The sequence below is a fragment of the Bombina bombina genome, chromosome 4, assembly GCF_027579735.1.
Source record: "Bombina bombina isolate aBomBom1 chromosome 4, aBomBom1.pri, whole genome shotgun sequence".
In the NCBI taxonomy this organism is placed as follows: Eukaryota; Metazoa; Chordata; class Amphibia; order Anura; family Bombinatoridae; genus Bombina; species Bombina bombina.
In genome coordinates this window covers 872,435,889-872,458,209 of record NC_069502.1, presented here as the reverse complement: position 1 = coordinate 872,458,209, position 22,321 = coordinate 872,435,889, and the positions used below count along the sequence as shown (strand labels likewise).

Sequence of the window (22,321 nt, the reverse complement as noted above, 5' to 3'; positions counted from 1 at the left end):
CATCCCTCAGACATATCACACACATACACTCACCTGTGCCCTGCATCCCTCTGACATATCACACACATACACTCACCTGTGTCCTGCATCCCTCTGACATATAACACACATACACTCACCTGTGTCCTGTGTCCCTCAGACACATCTCACACATTCACTCACCTGTGCCCTGCATCCCTCTGCCATATCACACACATACACTCACCTGTGCCCTGCATCCCTCTGACATATCACACACATACACACTCACCTGTGCCCTGCATCCCTCAGACACATCACACACATACACACTCACCTGTGCCCTGTGTCCCTCAGACACCTTGCACATGTACACTCACCTGTGCCGCTCAAACACCACTCACATGTACACTCACCTGTGCCATGTGTCCCTCAAACACCACACACATGTACACTCACCTGTGCCCCAAACACCTCACAAATGTACACTCACCTGTGCCCTGTGTCTTAAACACCTCACAAATGAACACTCACCTGTGCCCTGTGTCCCTCAAACACCACACACATGTACACTCACCTGTGCCCTGTGTCCCTCAAACACCACACACATGTACACTCACCTGTGCCCTGTGTCTCAAACACCTCACAAATGAACACTCATCTGTGCCCTGTGTCCCTCAAACACCACACACATGTACACTCACCTGTGCCATGTGTCCCTCAAACATCTCACAAATGTACACTCACCTGTGCCCTGTGTCTCAAACACCTCACAAATGAACACTCATCTGTGCCCTGTGTCCCTCAAACACCACACACATGTACACTCACTTGTGCCTTGTGTCCCTCAAACACCTCACACATGTACACTCACCTGTGCCTTGTGTCCCTCAAACAACTCACAAATGTACACTCACCTGTATCCTGTGTCCATCAAACAACTCACAAATGTACACTCACCTGTGCCCTGTGTCCCTCAAACACCTCACAAATGTACACTCACCTGTGCCCTGTGTCCCTCAAACACCTCACATATGTACACTCACCTGTGCCCTGTGTCCCTCAAACAACTCACAAATGTACACTCACCTGTGCCCTGTGTCCCTCAAACACCTCACAAATGTACACTCACCTGTACCCTGTGTCTCAAACACCTCACAAATGTACACTCACTTGTGCCCTGTGTCCATCAAACACCTCACAAATGTACACTCACCTGTGCCCTGTGTCCCTCAAGCACCTCACATATGTACACTCACCTGTGCCCTGTGTCCCTCAAACACCTCACAAATGTACACTCACCTGTGCCCTGTGTCTCAAACACCTCACAAATGTACACTCACTTGTGCCCTGTGTCCCTCAAACACCACACACATGTACACTCACTTGTGCCCTGTGTCCACCAAACACCTCACAAATGTACACTCACCTGTGCCCTGTGTCCCTCAAGCACCTCACATATGTACACTCACCTGTGCCCTGTGTCCCTCAAACACCTCACAAAACGTACACTCACCTGTACCCTGTGTCTCAAACACCTCACAAATGTACACTCACTTGTGCCATGTCTCAAACACCTCACAAATGTACACTCACCTGTGCCCTGTGTCTCAAACACCTCACAAATGAACACTCACCTGTGCCCTGTGTCCCTCAAACACCTCACAAATATACACTCACCTGTGCCCTGTGTCTCAAACACCTCACAAATGAACACTCACCTGTGCCCTGTGTCTCAAGCACCTCACATATGTACACTCACCTGTGCCCTGTGTCCCTCAAACACCTCACAAAACGTACACTCACTTGTGCCCTGTGTCTCAAACACCTCACAAATGTACACTCACTTGTGCCATGTCTCAAACACCTCACAAATGAACACTCACCTGTGCCCTGTGTCTCAAACACCTCACAAATGAACACTCACCTGTGCCCTGTGTCCCTCAAACACCTCACAAATATACACTCACCTGTGCCCTGTGTCTCAAACACCTCACAAATGAACACTCACCTGTGCCCTGTGTCTCAAACACCTCACAAATGTACACTCACTTGTGCCCTGTGTCCCTCAAACACCACACACATGTACACTCACTTGTGCTCTGTGTCCCTCAAACACCTCACAAATGTACACTCACCTGTGCCCTGTGTCTCAAACACCTCACAAATGTACACTCACTTGTGCCATGTCTCAAACACCTCACAAATGTACACTCACCTGTGCCCTGTGTCTCAAACACCTCACAAATGAACACTCACCTGTGCCCTGTGTCCCTCAAACACCTCACAAATGTACACTCACCTGTGCCCTGTGTCTCAAACACCTCACAAATGTACACTCACCTGTGCCCTGTGTCCCTCAAACACCTCACAAATGTACACTCACCTGTGCCCTGTGTCCCTCAAACACCTCACAAATGAACACTCACCTGTGCCCTGTGTCCCTCAAACACCTCACAAATGAACACTCACCTGTGCCCTGTGTCCCTCAAACACCTCACAAATGTACACTCACCTGTGCCCTGTGTCCCTCAAACACCTCACAAATGTACACTCACCTGTGCCCTGTGTCTCAAACACCTCACAAATGTACACTCACTTGTGCCCTGTGTCCCTCAAACACCACACACATGTACACTCACTTGTGCCCTGTGTCCCTCAAACACCTCACAAATGTACACTCACCTGTGCCCTGTGTCCCTCAAACACCTCACAAATGTACACTCACCTGTACCCTGTGTCTCAAACACCTCACAAATGTACACTCACTTGTGCCCTGTGTCCATCAAACACCTCACAAATGTACACTCACCTGTGCCCTGTGTCCCTCAAGCACCTCACATATGTACACTCACCTGTGCCCTGTGTCCCTCAAACACCTCACAAATGTACACTCACCTGTGCCCTGTGTCTCAAACACCTCACAAATGTACACTCACTTGTGCCCTGTGTCCCTCAAACACCACACACATGTACACTCACTTGTGCCCTGTGTCCATCAAACACCTCACAAATGTACACTCACCTGTGCCCTGTGTCCCTCAAGCACCTCACATATGTACACTCACCTGTGCCCTGTGTCCCTCAAACACCTCACAAATGCACACTCACCTGTACCCTGTGTCTCAAACACCTCACAAATGTACACTCACCTGTGCCCTGTGTCTCAAACACCTCACAAATGAACACTCACCTGTGCCCTGTGTCCCTCAAACACCTCACAAATATACACTCACCTGTGCCCTGTGTCTCAAACACCTCACAAATGAACACTCACCTGTGCCCTGTGTCTCAAACACCTCACAAATGTACACTCACTTGTGCCCTGTGTCCCTCAAACACCACACACATGTACACTCACTTGTGCCCTGTGTCCCTCAAACACCTCACAAATGTACACTCACCTGTGCCATGTGTCCCTCAAACACCTCACAAATGTACACTCACCTGTGCCCTGTGTCCCTCAAACACCTCAAATATGTACACTCACCTGTGCCATGTGTCCCTCAAACACCACACACATGTACACTCACTTGTGCTCTGTGTCCCTCAAACACCTCACAAATGTACACTCACCTGTGCCCTGTGTCTCAAACACCTCACAAATGTACACTCACTTGTGCCATGTCTCAAACACCTCACAAATGTAAACTCACCTGTGCCCTGTGTCTCAAACACCTCACAAATGAACACTCACCTGTGCCCTGTGTCCCTCAAACACCTCACAAATGTACACTCACCTGTGCCCTGTGTCTCAAACACCTCACAAATGTACACTCACCTGTGCCCTGTGTCCCTCAAACACCTCACAAATGTACACTCACCTGTGCCCTGTGTCTCAAACACCTCACAAATGTACACTCACCTGTGCCCTGTGTCTCAAACACCTCACAAATGTACACTCACTTGTGCCCTGTGTCCCTCAAACACCACACACATGTACACTCACTTGTGCCCTGTGTCCCTCAAACACCTCACAAATGTACACTCACCTGTGCCATGTGTCCCTCAAACACCTCACAAATGTACACTCACCTGTACCCTGTGTCTCAAACACCTCACAGATGTACACTCACTTGTGCCATGTCTCAAACACCTCACAAATGTACACTCACCTGTGCCCTGTGTCTCAAACACCTCACAAATGAACACTCACCTGTGCCCTGTGTCCCTCAAACACCTCACAAATGTACACTCACCTGTGCCCTGTGTCTCAAACACCTCACAAATGTACACTCACCTGTGCCCTGTGTCCCTCAAACACCTCACAAATGTACACTCACCTGTGCCCTGTGTCCCTCAAACACCTCACAAATGAACACTCACCTGTGCCCTGTGTCCCTCAAACACCTCACAAATGAACACTCACCTGTGCCCTGTGTCCCTCAAACACCTCACAAATGAACACTCACCTGTGCCCTGTGTCCCTCAAACACCTCACAAATGTACACTCACCTGTGCCCTGTGTCTCAAACACCTCACAAATGTACACTCACTTGTGCCCTGTGTCCCTCAAACACCACACACATGTACACTCACTTGTGCCCTGTGTCCCTCAAACACCTCACAAATGTACACTCACCTGTGCCATGTGTCCCTCAAACACCTAACAAATGTACACTCACCTGTGCCCTGTGTCCCTCAAACAACTCACAAATGTACACTCACCTGTGCCCTGTGTCCCTCAAACAACTCACAAATGTACACTCACCTGTGTCCTGTGTCTCAAACACCTCACACATGTACACTCACTTGTGCCCTGTGTCCCTCAAACACCTCACAAATGTACACTCACCTGTGCCCTGTGTCCCTCAAACACCTCACATATGTACACTCACCTGTGCCCTGTGTCCCTCAAACACCTCACAAATGTACACTCACCTGTGCCCTGTGTCTCAAACACCTCACAAATGTACACTCACTTGTGCCCTGTGTCCCTCAAACACCACACACATGTACACTCACTTGTGCCCTGTGTCCATCAAACACCTCACAAATGTACACTCACCTGTGCCCTGTGTCCCTCAAGCACCTCACATATGTACACTCGCCTGTGCCCCTCAAACACCTCACAAATGTACACTCACCTGTACCCTGTGTCTCAAACACCTCACAAATGTACACTCACTTGTGCCATGTCTCAAACACCTCACAAATGTAAACTCACCTGTGCCCTGTGTCTCAAACACCTCACAAATGAACACTCACCTGTGCCCTGTGTCCCTCAAACACCTCACAAATGTACACTCACCTGTGCCCCGTGTCTCAAACACCTCACAAATGAACACTCACCTGTGCCCTGTGTCCCTCAAATACCTCACAAATGTACACTCACCTGTGCCCTGTGTCTCAAACACCTCACAAATGTACACTCACTTGTGCCCTGTGTCCCTCAAACACCACACACATGTACACTCACTTGTGCCCTGTGTCCCTCAAACACCTCACAAATGTACACTCACCTGTGCCATGTGTCCCTCAAACACCACACACATGTACACTCACCTGTGCCCTGTTTCCACAGCCATGCTGAACACGTATACTCACCACACACATGTACACTCACTTGTGCCCTGTGTCCCTCAAACACCTCACAAATGTACACTCACCTGTGCCCTGTGTCTCAAACACCTCACAAATGTACACTCACTTGTGCCCTGTGTCCCTCAAACACCACACACATGTACACTCACTTGTGCCCTGTGTCCCTCAAACACCTCACAAATGTACACTCACCTGTGCCATGTGTCCCTCAAACACCTCACAAATGTACACTCACCTGTGCCCTGTGTCCCTCAAACAACTCACAAATGTACACTCACCTGTGCCCTGTGTCCCTCAAACACCTCACAAATGTACACTCGCCTGTGCCCTGTGTCCCTCAAACACCTCACATATGTACACTCACCTGAGCCCTGTGTCCCTCAAACAACTCACAAATGTACACTCACCTGTGCCATGTGTCCCTCAAACACCTCACAAATGAACACTCGCCTGTGCCCTGTGTCCCTCAGACACCTCATACATGAACACTCACCTGTGCCCTGTTTCCACAGCCATGCTGCACACGTACACTCACCTGTGCCCTGTGTCCCTCAAACACCACACACATGTACACTCACTTGTGCCCTGTGTCCCTCAAACACCTCAAAAATGTACACTCACCTGTGCCCTGTGTCCCTCAAACACCTCACATATGTACACTCACCTGTGCCCTGTGTCTCAAACACCTCACAAATGAACACTCACCTGTGCCCTGTGTCCCTCAAACACCTCACAAATGTACACTCACCTGTGCCCTGTGTCTCAAACACCTCACAAATGTACACTCACTTGTGCCCTGTGTCCCTCAAACACCACACACATGTACACTCACCTGTGCCCTGTTTCCACAGCCATGCTGAACACGTATACTCACCACACACATGTACACTCACTTGTGCCCTGTGTCCCTCAAACACCTCACATATGTACACTCACCTGTGCCCTGTGTCTCAAACACCTCACAAATGTACACTCACCTGTGCCCTGTGTCTCAAACACCTCACAAATGTACACTCACTTGTGCCCTGTGTCCCTCAAACACCACACACATGTACACTCACTTGTGCCCTGTGTCCCTCAAACACCTCACAAATGTACACTCACCTGTGCCCTGTGTCTCAAACACCTCACAAATGAACACTCACCTGTGCCCTGTGTCCCTCAAACACCTCACAAATGTACACTCACCTGTGCCCTGTGTCCCTCAAACACCTCACAAATGTACACTCACCTGTGCCCTGTGTCCCTCAAACACCTCACAAATGTACACTCACCTGTGCCCTGTGTCCCTCAAACAACTCACAAATGTACACTCACCTGTGCCCTGTGTCTAAAACACCTCACAAATGTACACTCACTTGTACCCTGTGTCCCTCAAACACCTCACAAATGTACACTCACCTGTGCCCTGTGTCCCTCAAACACCTCACATATGTACACTCACCTGTGCCCTGTGTCCCTCAAACAACTCACAAATGTACACTCACCTGTGCCCTGTGTCTCAAACACCTCAGAAATGAACACTCACTTGAGCCCTGTTTCCACAGCCATGTTGCACACGTACACTCACCTGTGCCCTGTGTCCCTCAGACACTTCACACATGTACACTCATCTGTGCCCTGTTTCCCACAGCTATGTTGCACATGTACACTCACCTAATCCCTGTGTCCCTCAGACACCTCACACATTTACACTCAGCTGTGCCCGGAGTCTCTCAGATACCTCACACATGTACACTCACCTGTGCCCTGTGTCTCTCAGACACATCCCACATATACTCACCTGTACCTATATTGGCACATATTTCCTGCTCTGCAGCTTCTGTTATATTTCTTAGCCACTGATCTTCTGTTTGTTCCATGTTAAATGAAATCTTAACATCATTTTCAACTGAAATAAAAAAGGAAAGAATCCCTATTTACAGTGTCAATGGTCTCTTTTAAAAACTTAAGATGAATTCCCATGTTTTGTGTATTACACCGTTTTGTTTCTGGAGTTTTCAAAATAGAATCCATTCTAATTGATGTCATTAAAATATTGCATATGCTTTGCAAATGCACTCACATCACAGTAAAACACTTATACCTGACATAAGGACAATACAACACCATCATTCAAACAGCCCCTATACCTGACATGGGGACAATACAGCGATACTATGCCAACAGCCCCTATACCTGACATGGGGACAATACAGCACTACTATGCCAACAGCGCGTATACCTGATATGGAGACAATAAAGCATTAGTATTCCAACAACCAATATTCCTAACATCGGAACAATACAGAACTATTAAAGTGATGGTAAATTCTCCAGCATAAAGTCACATATTATAAAAGCTCCTGTGCTAACTGACATATCGTTCTGCTTTGGGGCGCGTGGTAAAGCCTCTGATTGGCTAAAACAACTGCCAGTCAAACAAGCCAGAGAGAAATTCTGTGACAGAGGCTGTATTACAGCAGTTAACGGAGCCGGAGAAAAACCTTAATTTTTAAAGGTAGATTGGACTTTTTAATGCTAAAAGCAGATCGATATGCCAGTTAGCACAGGAGCTTTCATAATATGTTACTTTATGCTGGAGATTATCATCACTTTAAACTAACAGTTCCAGCACCGGACATATGGACAACCCAGCACTAGTATTCAAACAACCCCTATACCGGACATGAAAACAATACTGCCCCAATACTTTAACGTGATAATATATCAATAGTATTAAAACAGCCCCTATATGTGACATGGGGTAATATATCACTAGTATTAGAGATAGCTAAGTTATTATTAACCTGTGAGCGAAATTCAGGGACACCCCATCTCTTAAAGTGAGCTGTAGTACTGTTTATGTGAGTAATAATAAAAAACATACTAGAGAGCTAAGGGGTCTCTATGAAATGAGGAGCCATAGTATTGGTAGTAAGAAGAAAACAGTAATATATTAAAGCAAACCTAAGCAATATCTCACAGTATCCTATGTGACATACCAATTAACATTCTCTAAATGAGAAAACCAATATACATTTCTTAGTTCAAATAAGGTATTAATTGTGTTAGAAGGTCTAGCTTATGTAGGCAAACAGCAGTTATACCATAGAAACTCGAGTATCCAAAGCTAAATGTCTTCTGAAGGATAAAGCATTAAGTCAGGGTAAGAAGAATCCCCAAAACAGTTGGTTGTAAAACATCTCATCCTGAATCAAATGCCACAATGCGTTACCCCACTCCAGTTTTGGCTACGGTTGTAATGGAACTCAGCAATGTCGATAATCCCCTCCATAAGAGGCTCTGACTCAGGAAGCACATATCCGAGAGCGGGAGAAATATAGAGCAGTGCTCTATCTTCGGCAGCTTATGGCAGGCATCCATATGGGTCAAATAGTAGTTTGATCTGGGGCTATGTCCATTCACCTTTGCCAAGTGCCTCTCATATGTAGAACAAGAGCTTAGGGTAAGGATATCCTCCTTGACTGTGTAAGCCATCCGACGTCCCACTGTGACCTCTGCCTTGCCGATCGTCCCACAGTGTGCCCGATCATCCCACAGCGTGATCCAATGCCTTGCGGTGAGTAATCCTGTTCCTCACATATGATCGCCGCCTCTGAAGAGTTATCGAGCGTCTTTGCAGATGTCAGGAGGGCAGGATAGGAAAACGCAGACTTGATGTCCTCAGTAAGCGCCTTTGTTTGGCGATCTAGCCGGTCTGCTAGAGCTCGGAGTAAGGAACTTAACTGAAGTTCCATCTCTGATCAAGAAGTGTCAGATTTCTATCAGCGGATATAGTCTGGAGTATCCAAATAGATGTCGCGGCAGCACTTGTTCTCTGGAAGGCCTATGGGTCCACACGCGGGTTGAAAAATGGCTGTAGTAGTAAAATGCGGCCATTCTGCTTCTAGGCTAGCTCCCCCCCCCCCCCCCCCCGAAGAGCATGCAATTTTAAGCAACTTTCTAATTTACTTCTGTTATCTAATTTGCTTCATTCTCTTGATATACTTTGCTGAAAAGCATATCTAGATAGGCCCAGTAGCTGTTGATTGGTTGCTGCACATAGATGCCTCGTATGATTGGCTCACCCATGTGCATTGCTATTTCTTCAACAAAGGATATCTAAAGAATGAAGCAAATTAGACAATATAAGTAAATTGGAATGTTGTTTAAAATTGTATTCTTTACTTGAATCATGAAAGAAAATTGTTGGGTTTAGTGTCCCTTTAAACTTTCATGATTCAGAGCATGCAGTTTTAAGAGACTTTCAAATTTACTTCCATTAACAAATTGTGCACATTATTTTTATATACTACTGAGCATGTGCACAAGTTCATATGGTATACGTATAATAGTCTGTGATTGGATGATGGCTGTCACATGATACAGAGGGGAATCTACTGATTATTTGAAATGGTGTAATCCTACTGTATTTAGTGGACCTTTAAGCAAAAATTTGCTAATATTAAAAATCTTCAATTTTTATTGCACAAATCATTAAATATATTTATGTTAAATTATGCAATTAATTTGTGTTTTGGATAGCAGAAAATTATATAATATTAGAAAATATTAAACTGCCCAATCCGGGTACTTCATAATGCCACCCGGCTGGCAATTTTTTTTGTGGAGAACACTAAGCACCTATACCTATCTGGGAATAATACAGCAGAAGTATTCCAACAGCCTCTTTACCCAACATGAGGACAATACAGAACTAGTATTCCAACATCCTCTATAGCTGACATGAGGACAATACAGCACTAGTATTCCAACAGCCTCTATAGCTGACATGGGGATAATGTAGCACTAGTATTCCAAAAGTCCCCAAACCTGACATGAGGACAATACTGCACTAGTAAACAGCCTCTACAGCTGACATGGGGACAATACAGCACTAGTATTCCAACAGCCCCTATAGCTGACATGGGGACAATACAACACTAGTATACCAACAGCCCCTATAGCTGACATGGGGATAATATAGCACTAGTATTCCAACAGCCACTATACTTGACATCGGGACAATACTGCACTAGTATTTAAACAGCCTCTATAGCTGACATGGGGACAATACAACACTAGTATGCCAACAGCCCCTAAAGCTGACATGGGGATAATATAGCACTAATATTCTAATAAACACTATACTTGACATGGGGACAGTACAGCACTAGTATTCAAACAGCCCCTATACCTGACATGGGGTTAATACAGCACTAGTTTTCCAACAGCCCCTATACCCGACATGGAGACAATACTGCACTAGTATCCAAGCAGCCCCTATACCTGACATGGGGACAATACAGCACTAAAATTTCAACAACCCCTATACCTGACATGGGGAAAATACAGCACTAGTATTCTAACAACCCCTGTAAACATGCACAGACACGCTACACAAGGTCCTACACACATAACCATAGAGTCAAATCTTGATTACATTATACAAACATATACCGTATTACAGAAAGGTTCATGGTCTTTCTTACTTAATGTAAACAGCTCATTAGAATATGCAATTTGACTGGGTACACTATTGCACACTTTAATAGAAGTTCTATGGTCATAACTGCTGCCACTTCTCACCTGGGTAATTATTACTAATATTACCTTTTTGCATAAAGTATATTGTGCTCTCTGCATCTGTTTGGTTGGTGCTGTCTTTAATGCTGTGGCTTGCTGGCAATGTCCCTTTCAAATTTTTCTATTTAAAAATAAATATTATGAACATGCTTCTCTGCTGGTCTTCCACATGCAAGATAGAAGGTTTAAGTACAACAATTTACATATAACTCAGAATATACAGACATGACATACAGATGAGCAGTTTTAAATAATGCTGTGGTATTTATTTTCTGCTCCTACAAAGGGCTACTGATGTATCCGCAGCTGATTGGATGACAATAGCAACGATTATACTCTGGCAGATATAAATGACAGCAGCTGTATAGGGTTTGGGTGTCATGTGACGAGGATAAACAAACTATACAAATGTGACAGCAGTCAATGAGCATCAGGCTATATTGCACTGTGACACTAAGTGTTTGATTGAGATGACACCCTGGCTGGCGACACCTTACAAACAACAAAAGCCAGGCAATACCTCATAAACAGAAGACTTGTCACACACGTGCACTTACCTTCATTGTTGCTGTAACACATTTCCTGCATTGGAGCTTCCAGCTGACACGTTACACTCAGATCTTCTGTTTTAACATCTAAGTCAGTATTAATGTCATCTGTCAGAACATTTAATGCAGACAATATTTCATGGTTTAGGATTTTATATCACCCCAAAAGCAATGAATGTTTAACACAGCAATGGGTACTTTATAATGAAAGTACCAGTTGCCAACTTATTAATATAGTTAGTCATATATTTATTAATGGCCACAATAACTGAATTCACAATAAATTATAGTTTTCAGAATACAATTTGATGAACTAAAGGGTGAGCAGAAGGGATAGAGGAAGCACATGTGTGTATCATTTATACAAAACAGAGGGTAAGAGAGAAGGTAAGAGAGGGCATGTGTGTGTACCATATACATGAAGCAGGGGGTGAGCACAATGGATAGAGAGAGCACATGTGTAAATCATTTACATGAAGAAGAGTGAGGAAAAAAGAAAAGAAAGAGAGGGTGTGTGTGTGCCATTTATATGAAGCAGAAAGTGAGAAAAAAGGGAAGGGAGGGCATGTGTGTGAGAAGGGAAGAGAGGGCGTGCGAGTACCATTTACATGAAGCAGAGGGTGAGAGAGAAAGGAAAAGAGGGCGTGTGTGTTCCATTTACATGAAGCAGAGGGTGAGAGAGAAGGGAAGAGAGTGCATGTGTGCCATTTACACGGAACAGATAGTGAGAGAGAAAAAAAGAGAGGGCATGTGTGTGTACCATTTACATGAAGCAGAGTGTGAGAGAGAAGGGAAGAGAGTGCATGTGTGTACCATTTACACGGAACAGATAGTGAGAGTGAAGAGAATAGAGGTCATGTGTATGCACTATTTACATAAAGCAGGGATGAAAGAGAAGAGAGGGCGTGTGTGTGCTTGGTAGGTGAGAGAGAAAGACAGGGTATGTTTGTGTACCAAATAGATGTTATCATTACAATCTGTCTGTATTGAGGCTCATCATTTACATAGGGTGAAATAATTTCAGAATCAGAGTTTTCTAATTGTGAAGCTTCTACTATAGATATCTCACTTGCAGAGTCATCTGATAGCTGAATATTCTGTACATGTTCTCCACGTGCTCCTGTCTCTAGATTTTCATCACTGTGACCTGATAGTTCTAACAATAATAAAAATAACTTTTGTTTCCTTTGCTAATCATGAAAGAATGCATTCTACTTTTTTTAAAAGATCTGTTGCTGGATAAACCTACCTTTTTCTATCAGCCAATACCCATCACACCCTAAGAATGCGACATGCATTTCCTGCTAGTCTGTTGCATAAATAAGTTTTTTGCATATACTACTATTAATATATAATTGCATTAATATTCCTGGCAAACTTTTTTGCCTCATATCCCTGTGCAAAAAGCGTTGCTATTTATGTTGGGTATAAAACTAGTTTATAATGAGACAGCTCACTAGCTCACACACACAACAGATTCACTGTAGATTTACTCAGTCAGTTACATATGCAGTGTATGTGCATTTCCTGAGTGAGATATTTATTATTACACAGCGTTACCTGAGCTCTCGTTTCCTGGGATCTCCATAGTCCTTACTGCTTGGTGAATCTCCATCATGACGTCCTTGTAAAGCTCCTTGTGTCCCTCTATATACTCCCACTCCTCCATAGAGAAATACACAGCAACATCATCACACTTTATAGGCACCTGAAACACACACAACTCATTCAGTGTTGACACAGGGACTGTTTCTGTCACACACTTTTACTGACAGAGCCAGGATAATGTTACTAAGAAAATACAGAGATACAGACAAACGGTAGGAAACACACAGGGTAAGATGGGTCAGTAAGGAGAGTTACTGAGCTTGGACGCCGTTATAATGTTACATTCCCCAGTAGTGCTCATACCATCCTCTAAGCCGGTGAATGCTGCTGCATTGGGAAAGGGGGGGGGGGGTATTTTTCCTGTAATAGTGAAATTCTATAGAATACATTTTCCAACCATAAAACCAAGGGCTGGAATGTGGTTTTTTTTTGTAATTCATATATATGCCACCACGTACCCGAACTAAATATTACAGTATATAGAATAGAAGTCAAGAGATACATTGCTCTGTGCTTCACGCAATCAGTATTTCTTGATTCCCCTAACTGTTGGTATTAGAAGTCACAGGTTAAAATATTCAACAAAAATTAGTGCATCACATTCTTATAATAATATGCGCTAATTAGCGTGCTAACCAAACTTACTCTGAAATTACCAGCTCATTATCATGTGCACAATGCATAGAATGATAAACTTTTAATATTGATTTTTAAAAGCTGTAAAATGTTACCATAAGCAGTAACCACCAGCGTTATAGGCTCCTTAATCACTCCGCAATAAACACATGAACTGCCACACCCTCATAGCATTTAACCTTTAAATTGCCGGTTCCCACTTCAATAGTTCCACACAATCACTTAACCCCCTAACAGCCATTAACCACTAAACCATTTAACTCTGTTTTTCATGTGCTGGTAACTTTTCCTTGCATAAACAAATTTCTGTGAAATGTCCGAGCTTTGTGGCCATTCTCAGAGATAAGAAATGCTAAAAACTATCGCCTAGATTTAGAGTTCTGCGTTAGCCGTCAAAACCAGCGTTAGGGGCTCCTAACACTGGTTTTGGGCTACCGCTGGTATTTAGAGTCGTGTAGGTAAAGGTCTAACGCTCACTTTGCAGCCGCGACTTTTCCATACCGCAGATCCCCCTACACCATTTGCGTATCCTATCTTTTCAATGGGATCTTTCTAACGCCGGTATTTAGAGTCTTGGCTGAAGTGAGCGTTAGAAATCTAACGACAAGACTCCAGCCGCAGAGAAAAGCCAGGAGTTAAGAGCTTTCTGGGCTAACGCCGGTTCATAAAGCTCTTAACTGCTGTGCTCTAAAGTACACTAACACCCATAAACTACCTATGTACCCCTAAACTGAGGCCCCCCCACATCGCCGCCACTCTAATACATTTTTTAACCCCTAATCTGCCGACCGCACACCGCCGCAACCTACGTTATCCCTATGTACCCCTAATCTGCTGCCCCTAACACCGCGGACCCCTATATTATATTTATTAACCCCTAATCTGCCACCAACGTTGCCGCCACCTACCTACAATTATTAACCCCTAATCTGCCGACCGGACCTCACCGCTACTATAATAAAGTTATTAACCCCTAATCCACCTCACTCCCGCCTCAAAAACCCTATAATAGTATTAACCCCTAATCTGCCCTCCCTAACATCACTGACACCTAACTTCAAGTATTAACCCCTAATCTGCCGACCGGACCTCGCCGCTACTCTAATAAATGTATTAACCCCTAAAGCTAAGTCTAACCCTAACACTAACACCCCCCTAAGTTAAATATAATTTTTATCTAACTAAATAAATTATTTCTTATTAAATAAAGTATTCCTATTTAAAGCTAAATACTTACCTGTAAAATAAACCCTAATATAGCTACAATATAAATAATAATTATTATATTGTAACTATTTTAGGATTAATATTTATTTTACAGGCAACTTTGTATTTATTTTAACCAGGTACAATAGCTATTAAATAGTTAAGAACTATTTAATAGCTACCTAGTTAAAATAATTACAAAAGTACCTGTAAAATAAATCCTAACCTAAGTTACAATTAAACCTAACACTACACTATCAATAAATTAATTAAATTAACTACCTACAATTATCTACAATTAAACCTAACACTACACTATCAATAAATAAATTAAATACAAATACCTACAAATAAATACAAATAAATACACTAACTAAAGTACAAAAAATAAAAAAATAATTTACAAACATTATAAAAATATTACAACAATTTTAAGCTAATTACACCTACTCTAAGCCCCCTAATAAAATAACAAAGCCCCCCAAAATAAAAAAATGCCCTACCCTATTCGAAAATAAAAATTGAAAAGCTCTTTTACCTTACCAGCCCTTAAAAGGGCCTTTTGCGGGGCATGCCCCAAAGAATTCTGCTCTTTTGCCTGTAAAAAAAAACATACAATACCCCCCCCCAACATTATACAACCCACCACCCACATACCCCTAATCTAACCCAAACCCCCTTAAATAAACCTAACACTAAGCCCCTGAAGATCTTCCTACCTTGTCTTCACCACGCCGGGTATCACCGATCCGTCCAGAAGAGGCTCCGAAGTCTTCATCCGATCTGGGGCTGAAGAGGTCCATCATCCGGCTGAAGTCTTGATCCAAGCGGGGGCTGAAGAGGTCCATCATCCGGCTGAAGTCTTGATCCAAGCGGGGGCTGAAGAGGTCCATCATCCGGCTGAAGTCTTCTATCAAGCGGCATCTTCAATCTTCTTTCTTCCGGATCCATCTTCATCCCGCCGACGCGGAACATCCATCCTGGCCGACGACTTCCCGACGAATGACGGTTCCTTTAAGGGATGTCATCCAAGATGGCGTCCCTCGAATTCCGATTGGCTGATAGGATTCTATCAGCCAATCGGAATTAAGGTAGGAAAATTCTGATTGGCTGATGGAATCAGCCAATCAGATTCAAGTTCAATCCGATTGGCTGATCCAATCAGCCAATCAGATTGAGCTTGCATTCTATTGGCTGTTCCGATTTATTTTACAGGTAATTATTTAGCTTTAAATAGGATTAATTTATTTAATAAGATTTATTTTATTTCGTTAGAATAAAATTATATTTAATTTAGGGGGGTGTTAGGGTTAGACTTAGCTTTAGGGGTTAATACATTTATTAGAGTAGCGGTGAGGTCCGGTCGGCAGATTAGGGGTTAATAATTGTAGGTAGGTGGCGGCGACGTTGGGGGGGGGCGGATTAGGGGGTTAATAAATATAATATAGGGGTCGGCGGTGTTAGGGGCAGCAGATTAGGGCGGGGTACATAGAGATAATGTAGGTTGCGGCATTGTACGGAGCGGCAGATTAGGGGTTAAAAATAATATGCAGGGGTCAGCGATAGCGGGGGCGGCAGATTAGGTAGGTAGCGGCGACGTTGGGGGGGGCAGATTAGGGGGTAATAAATATAATATAGGGGTCGGCGGGGGTTAGGGGCAGCAGATTAGGGGTTCATAGGGATAACGTAGTTTGCGGCAGATTAGGGGTTAATAGTATAATGCAGGGGTCAGCGATAGCGGGGGCGGCAGATTAGGGGTTAATAAGTGTAAGGTTAGGGGTGTTTAGACTCGGGGTTCATGTTAGGGTGTTAGGTGCAGACATAGGAAGTGTTTCCCCATAGGAAACAATGGGGCTGTGTTAGGAGCTGAACGCTGCTTTTTTGGGGTTAGGGGTGTTTAGACTCGGGGTTCATGTTAGGGTGTTAGGTGCAGACATAGGAAGTGTTTCCCCATAGGAAACAATGGGGCTGCGTTAGGAGCTGAACGCTGCTTTTTTGCAGGTGTTAGGTTTTTTTTCAGCTCAAACGGCCCCATTGTTTCCTATGGGGGAATCGTGCACGAGCACGTTTTTTAAGCTGGCCGCGTTCGTAAGCACCGCTGGTATTTAGAGTTGCAGTGGCGGTAAATTATGCTCTACGCTCCCTTTTTGGAGCCTAACGCAGCCCTTCTGTGAACTCTAAATACCAGCGGTATTTAAAAGGTGCGGGGGAAAAAAAGCATGCGTAGCTAACGCACCCCTTTGGCCGCAGAACTCTAAATCTAGGCGTATATGTAAATGTTTGAATATTTTGGTCTATTGTAATATATTTTTGGATGTTTTGTTTTAAAGATTACCCCTGGTTTTTAAAGTATATACAAAAATATACATGTTTGGCCCTTAGTGTGAAAAGGTTATATACCCCATGTACAGAATGAGCGAGGACATGTCAAATGGAAATCAGCTTATCCTAAACATTTCAAACCATGTTAATGTGTGTAAATAAACCAGTAAAGCCAGTCGTACAGCTCTTATTATGACATATCCCATTAGCTCTCACCTCTCCTGTCAGCAGGTACATGATCTGCAGGGTGTGGGTCAGTATCCTCTCTGTTGTCATCTTGTCCTCGGTCATGTGACTCACTGTCAGTGAGTTAGTCACACGCTGCAAGAGTGAAACATAAAAACATTACTGACCCCTCTCACATCACATGCGTGTATCCTGTTATCATTTTCTCCATCTCATCATGGTCACATGGCAAGGCATTGCAAAATGTCTGCACACACAATAAATATTGTAAATATGCACAGTAAATATCAGAAAATATGTTTTGCATTGCATAATAGCTGCACACACAGTAAATATTGTAAATATGCACAGTATACTGTATACCAGGAATTAAGTGTTGCATTGCAAGATATCAACACACATAACATATATATATATCTCAGCTGCAGGAATCTAAAAGGTGGGCGTGAACCTGTACGCTGTCTTAAAAGTACAGCTGGTGAGGTGGGCGTACATCAAGCCTCTGACGAAGCGGATGAGTTCCGTGAAACGCGTAAGGCCACGCCCACCTTACGTCACCCGAGACACACACGCTGAAGTGGAGTTCTGTGTACACTGCAGCTACTCACGGCATTTTTAACAGCTCCTGACAGAGCGGTTTGTTTGAACTCACATCAGTGAACTTAAACCACAGACAAGTGGAAAAGATTGACAGTGTGTACCACTGGGGATATTGATAGGAACAGGAGTGAGAAGACTCTGGATTGCATTTGGATTAAAGACCGAATACAAGTGGGGACACTTTGACATCCACCTGCCTATACTTACCTCATTAGATTGGGGTTACACTTGTGAGTAGGGAATACCTTAAGTCGTTTTTGTTTTTATAAATATTTGTTTAATTTTATTAAATTGATCTGCACCATGAGAGGTGTTTGTGTGTGCTTGTTTTTTTAGATTCCTGCAGCTGTACTACTTTACTCAAATTGAACCTTGAGTTGTTTTGTGACGAGCAGCACTGAACATCGCTCTCTAATTTCATTCAAGTATCACCATCAGAAGGATAAGACTTTTTTATTTACATACTGGATTTTTTAAATTTTGATAAGTATTTGGATATATCTTTTTTACCTTATCATATTTTGTAATCCTCCCTAGCAGTTTTAATTTATACCGCTGCATATAACCTGTTTATTATAACATTATAATACTATCTGCATTATATTTTATTGTGAGTGTGCGCATTCTCTTGCTATCTTTATTTGAAAAAGCAGGAATGGAAGGTAAGAAGCTTGTCCATTTTTGGTTCAAAACATGGGTAGCACTTGCTGATGGGTGGCTACATTTAGCAACCAATCAGCAAACGCTACCCAGGTGCTGAACCAAAAAGGGGCCGGCTCTTAAGCTTACATTCCTGCTTTTTCAAATAAAGATAGCAAGAGAACAAAGAAAAATTGATAATAGAAGTAAATGAGAAAGTTGCTTAAAATTGCATGCTCTATCTGATTAATAAAAAAAAAAAAAGGATTTAGTATCCCTTTAACTCTGATTTTTTTATTTTCTAAATTCAACAGAGTTTCTATTATGTATGGGTGCTGCCATGTTTGACCTTAGGTTGCCCCTTATCTGTTTGTAATATGGCTATGGTGTTGAACACCTGGCAGTTAAAGGCAAGTGTGACCTGAAACACAAAGACACTCTAATGTTCTTGATAGGGATGCACCAAAATGAAAATTCTGGACCGAAACCGAAAATTCAGGATGCCCTTGGCCAAAAATTACTTTTTTTTTAACAAATAATTTTAAAATAGTTTTTTTCTATAATTATTATAAGACTTTTGAATGAATTGAATGAATCTGAAATGAAAAACTACAAGCCAATAAAATAAATAACCACACGTTTATTGAAAGTAACACACCAAAATTGGACAGAAAATAACTTAAAATAAATAAATAATAAAAAAAAATAATATATATATATATATATATACAGATAGCCCTCAGTTTAAGCCGGGGTTAGGTTCCAGAAGGAATGGTTGTAAATCGAAACCGTTGTAAATTAAAAACCCAGTTTATAATGTAAGTCAATGGGAAGTGAGGGACATAGGTTCCAGGCCCCTCTCAAAATTGTCATAAGTAACACCTAATACATTATTTTTAAAGCTTTGAAATGAAGACTTTAAATGCTAAACATCATTATAAACCTAATAAAATAATCACACAACACAGTATATATAATTAAACTAAGTTAAATGAACAAAAACATTTGCTAAACAGCATTATGAACCTAATAAAATAATCACACAACACAGACTTCACTTGCATTTTTCAGCAAACAGTTATTTATATGCATTCCAATCTGGACTGATTTATAGACAGGAAGATCTTGTTCCTTTGAAATCTGCTCGATAGCTCAGGTCTGGTTAAACTGATTAATTTCAGCTTGCTTGGCTTTGCTGCAACACAAGCGGACAGCTCCACCTACTGGCTATTTTAATAAATGCACTGCTTCTCAATGCTTTTCAATAGCAGTCACATGACTGGAAAAAAAGGTTGTTATTCTGAAACGGTGTAAATTGAACCGTTGTAAAACGAAGGCCACCTGTATATATATAAATCTGTTATATACGACTGAATGAAGAATAATATATTCTTGATATTAATGTAATATCAATATACATTCTTCTTTCAGTTCTATCTAATAGAATCAGATTTAAAAGATTTTTTTTTTTTTTTACCAATTATCCAAATAAAGTATAGTCCTAGAAAACTAGTGATGCACCAAAACGCATATTCTGGACGGAAACCAAAAGATTCAGGATGCACTTGGCCAAAAACCGAAAATAACTTCTTTTTTTTTACTTATTTTAAAATATTTTTTTTTCTATACAATTGTATTAAAGGGACAGTCAACACCAGAATTGTTGTTGTTTAAAAAGATAGATAATCCCTTTATTACCCATTCCCCAGTTCTGCATAACAAACACAGTTATAATAATACTACATGTTTTACCTCTGTAATTACCTCGTATCTAAGCCTCTGCAGAGTGCTCCCTTATTTCACTTCATTTGACAGACTTGCATTTTAGCCAATCAGTGCTCACTCCTCTGTAAATTTACGTGCGTGAGCTCAATGTTATATATGTGAAATACATGAACTAATGCCTTCTAGTGGTGAAAAACTGTCAAAATGCTTTCAGATTAGAGGCGGCCTTCAAAGTCTTAGAATTTAGCATATAAACCTCCTAGGTTTAACTTTGAACTAAGAATACCAAGAAAGCAAAGCAAAATTGGTGATAAAAGTAAATTGGAAAGTTGTTTAAAACTACATGCCCTATTTGAATCATGAAAGGTTTTTTTGGACTTGACTGTCCCTTTAATATTAGACTTTTTCAATTTAGATTAATTTAAATTCATGAAATTAATTAAAAACTACAAGCCAATAACATAGAATAACAAAACTTTTATTGAAAGTAACACACCAAAATTGGACAGAAAATAGTTAAAACAATATTAAATATCAATATATTATATTATATATATATATATATATATATATAGTTATAAACGAATAGTTTAAAGGTAGGGTGCACTCGGATAAATGTGAACAATTATGCGACGGAATCCATGCTAGCAGTCCCAAAATCTATAATTACCACTTAGAGCATATAGAGTTCCATCACTATATATTATTAGAACCAAAGAAGGACAAGGCTGCACTGGAAACCACAAGAAAACATGCACTTTATTTAAAGATAAAAGAGACACAGGGTATGCCTTCACCTATTGAACTTCATGTACCAAAAGAAATGTAGAGCAGATGGTTGTAAATCACATATATTACATATATATATATATATATATATATATATATATATATATATATATATACACACATGCTAGCATGTGTCTAAGCCGGCATAGAACAGTCCATGATACAATCCGGGTTCTTAGTGTAAATACACGCTACGGCTGTGCTAGACAGATTTACCGTCCTAACCTCAATTACTCCGGGCACTTAAGTGTAAAGACACGCTCCAGTATTGAGAGGTGTGTACTGTCCCACAAATACCAAAGAGGACCAATGTTGACTTTCCAACAAAGCAGGGTAATTATCCCCAAGGGCATGAAAATGCATCCACCACCTTGCAAGGCTTTTACCGCACGGCATACATTCACTTCTTGATTCTTAGGAATGGTGCCTATGTCAGGGCTACCAAATACCTCAATGATCCTGTGATGTATGCCGATGCGGGTCTTCATTTGCTATTATGCCGTAGGTTGGTGAACTTGATTTCTCTGTACGTGTACAATCAAAACTGCTCCACCATAGTAGCGTCTACCTCCACATTGCAGATTTCCAAACTCCAAACATTATGCGTTTCACCCCTCCCCCTTCAGGGCTGGAATCGAGGCTTCTGACGAAGCCTTGATTCCAGGATGGTAAATCTGTCTAGCACAGCCAGAGCGTGTATTTACACTAAGAGCCCGGATTGTATCATGGACTATTCTATACCGGCTTAGACACATGCTAGCATGTAGGGGTTATATATATGTAATATATGTGATTTACAACCATCTGCTCTACATTTCTTTTGGTACATGAAGTTAAATAGGTGAAGGCATACCCTGTGTCTCTTTTATCTTTAAATAAAGCGCATGTTTTCTTGTGGTTTCCAGTGCAGCCTTGTCCTTCTTTGGTTCTAATAATATATATTGATGGAACGCTATCTGCTCTAAGTAGTAATTATATATATATATATATAT

At 42.1% G+C, this 22,321-nt stretch overlaps 1 protein-coding gene across 3 annotated transcripts in view; it reads right to left on the bottom strand.

Moving 5' to 3' along the window:
- LOC128657378 (zinc finger protein OZF-like) overlaps positions 1–22,321 on the bottom strand; it is a 40,096-nt gene that overhangs the window by 14,322 nt on the left and 3,453 nt on the right. For all 3 annotated transcript variants that reach the window (XM_053711708.1, XM_053711707.1, XM_053711709.1), the window contains exons 3-6: positions 17,607–17,711; positions 13,179–13,326; positions 11,628–11,726; positions 7,286–7,393 (exon numbers count right to left, since the gene is read on the bottom strand). In XM_053711708.1, the coding sequence (XP_053567683.1) occupies positions 7,286–7,393; positions 11,628–11,726; positions 13,179–13,326; positions 17,607–17,711 (460 nt within the window). The remainder of the gene's footprint in view (positions 1–7,285; positions 7,394–11,627; positions 11,727–13,178; positions 13,327–17,606; positions 17,712–22,321) is intronic.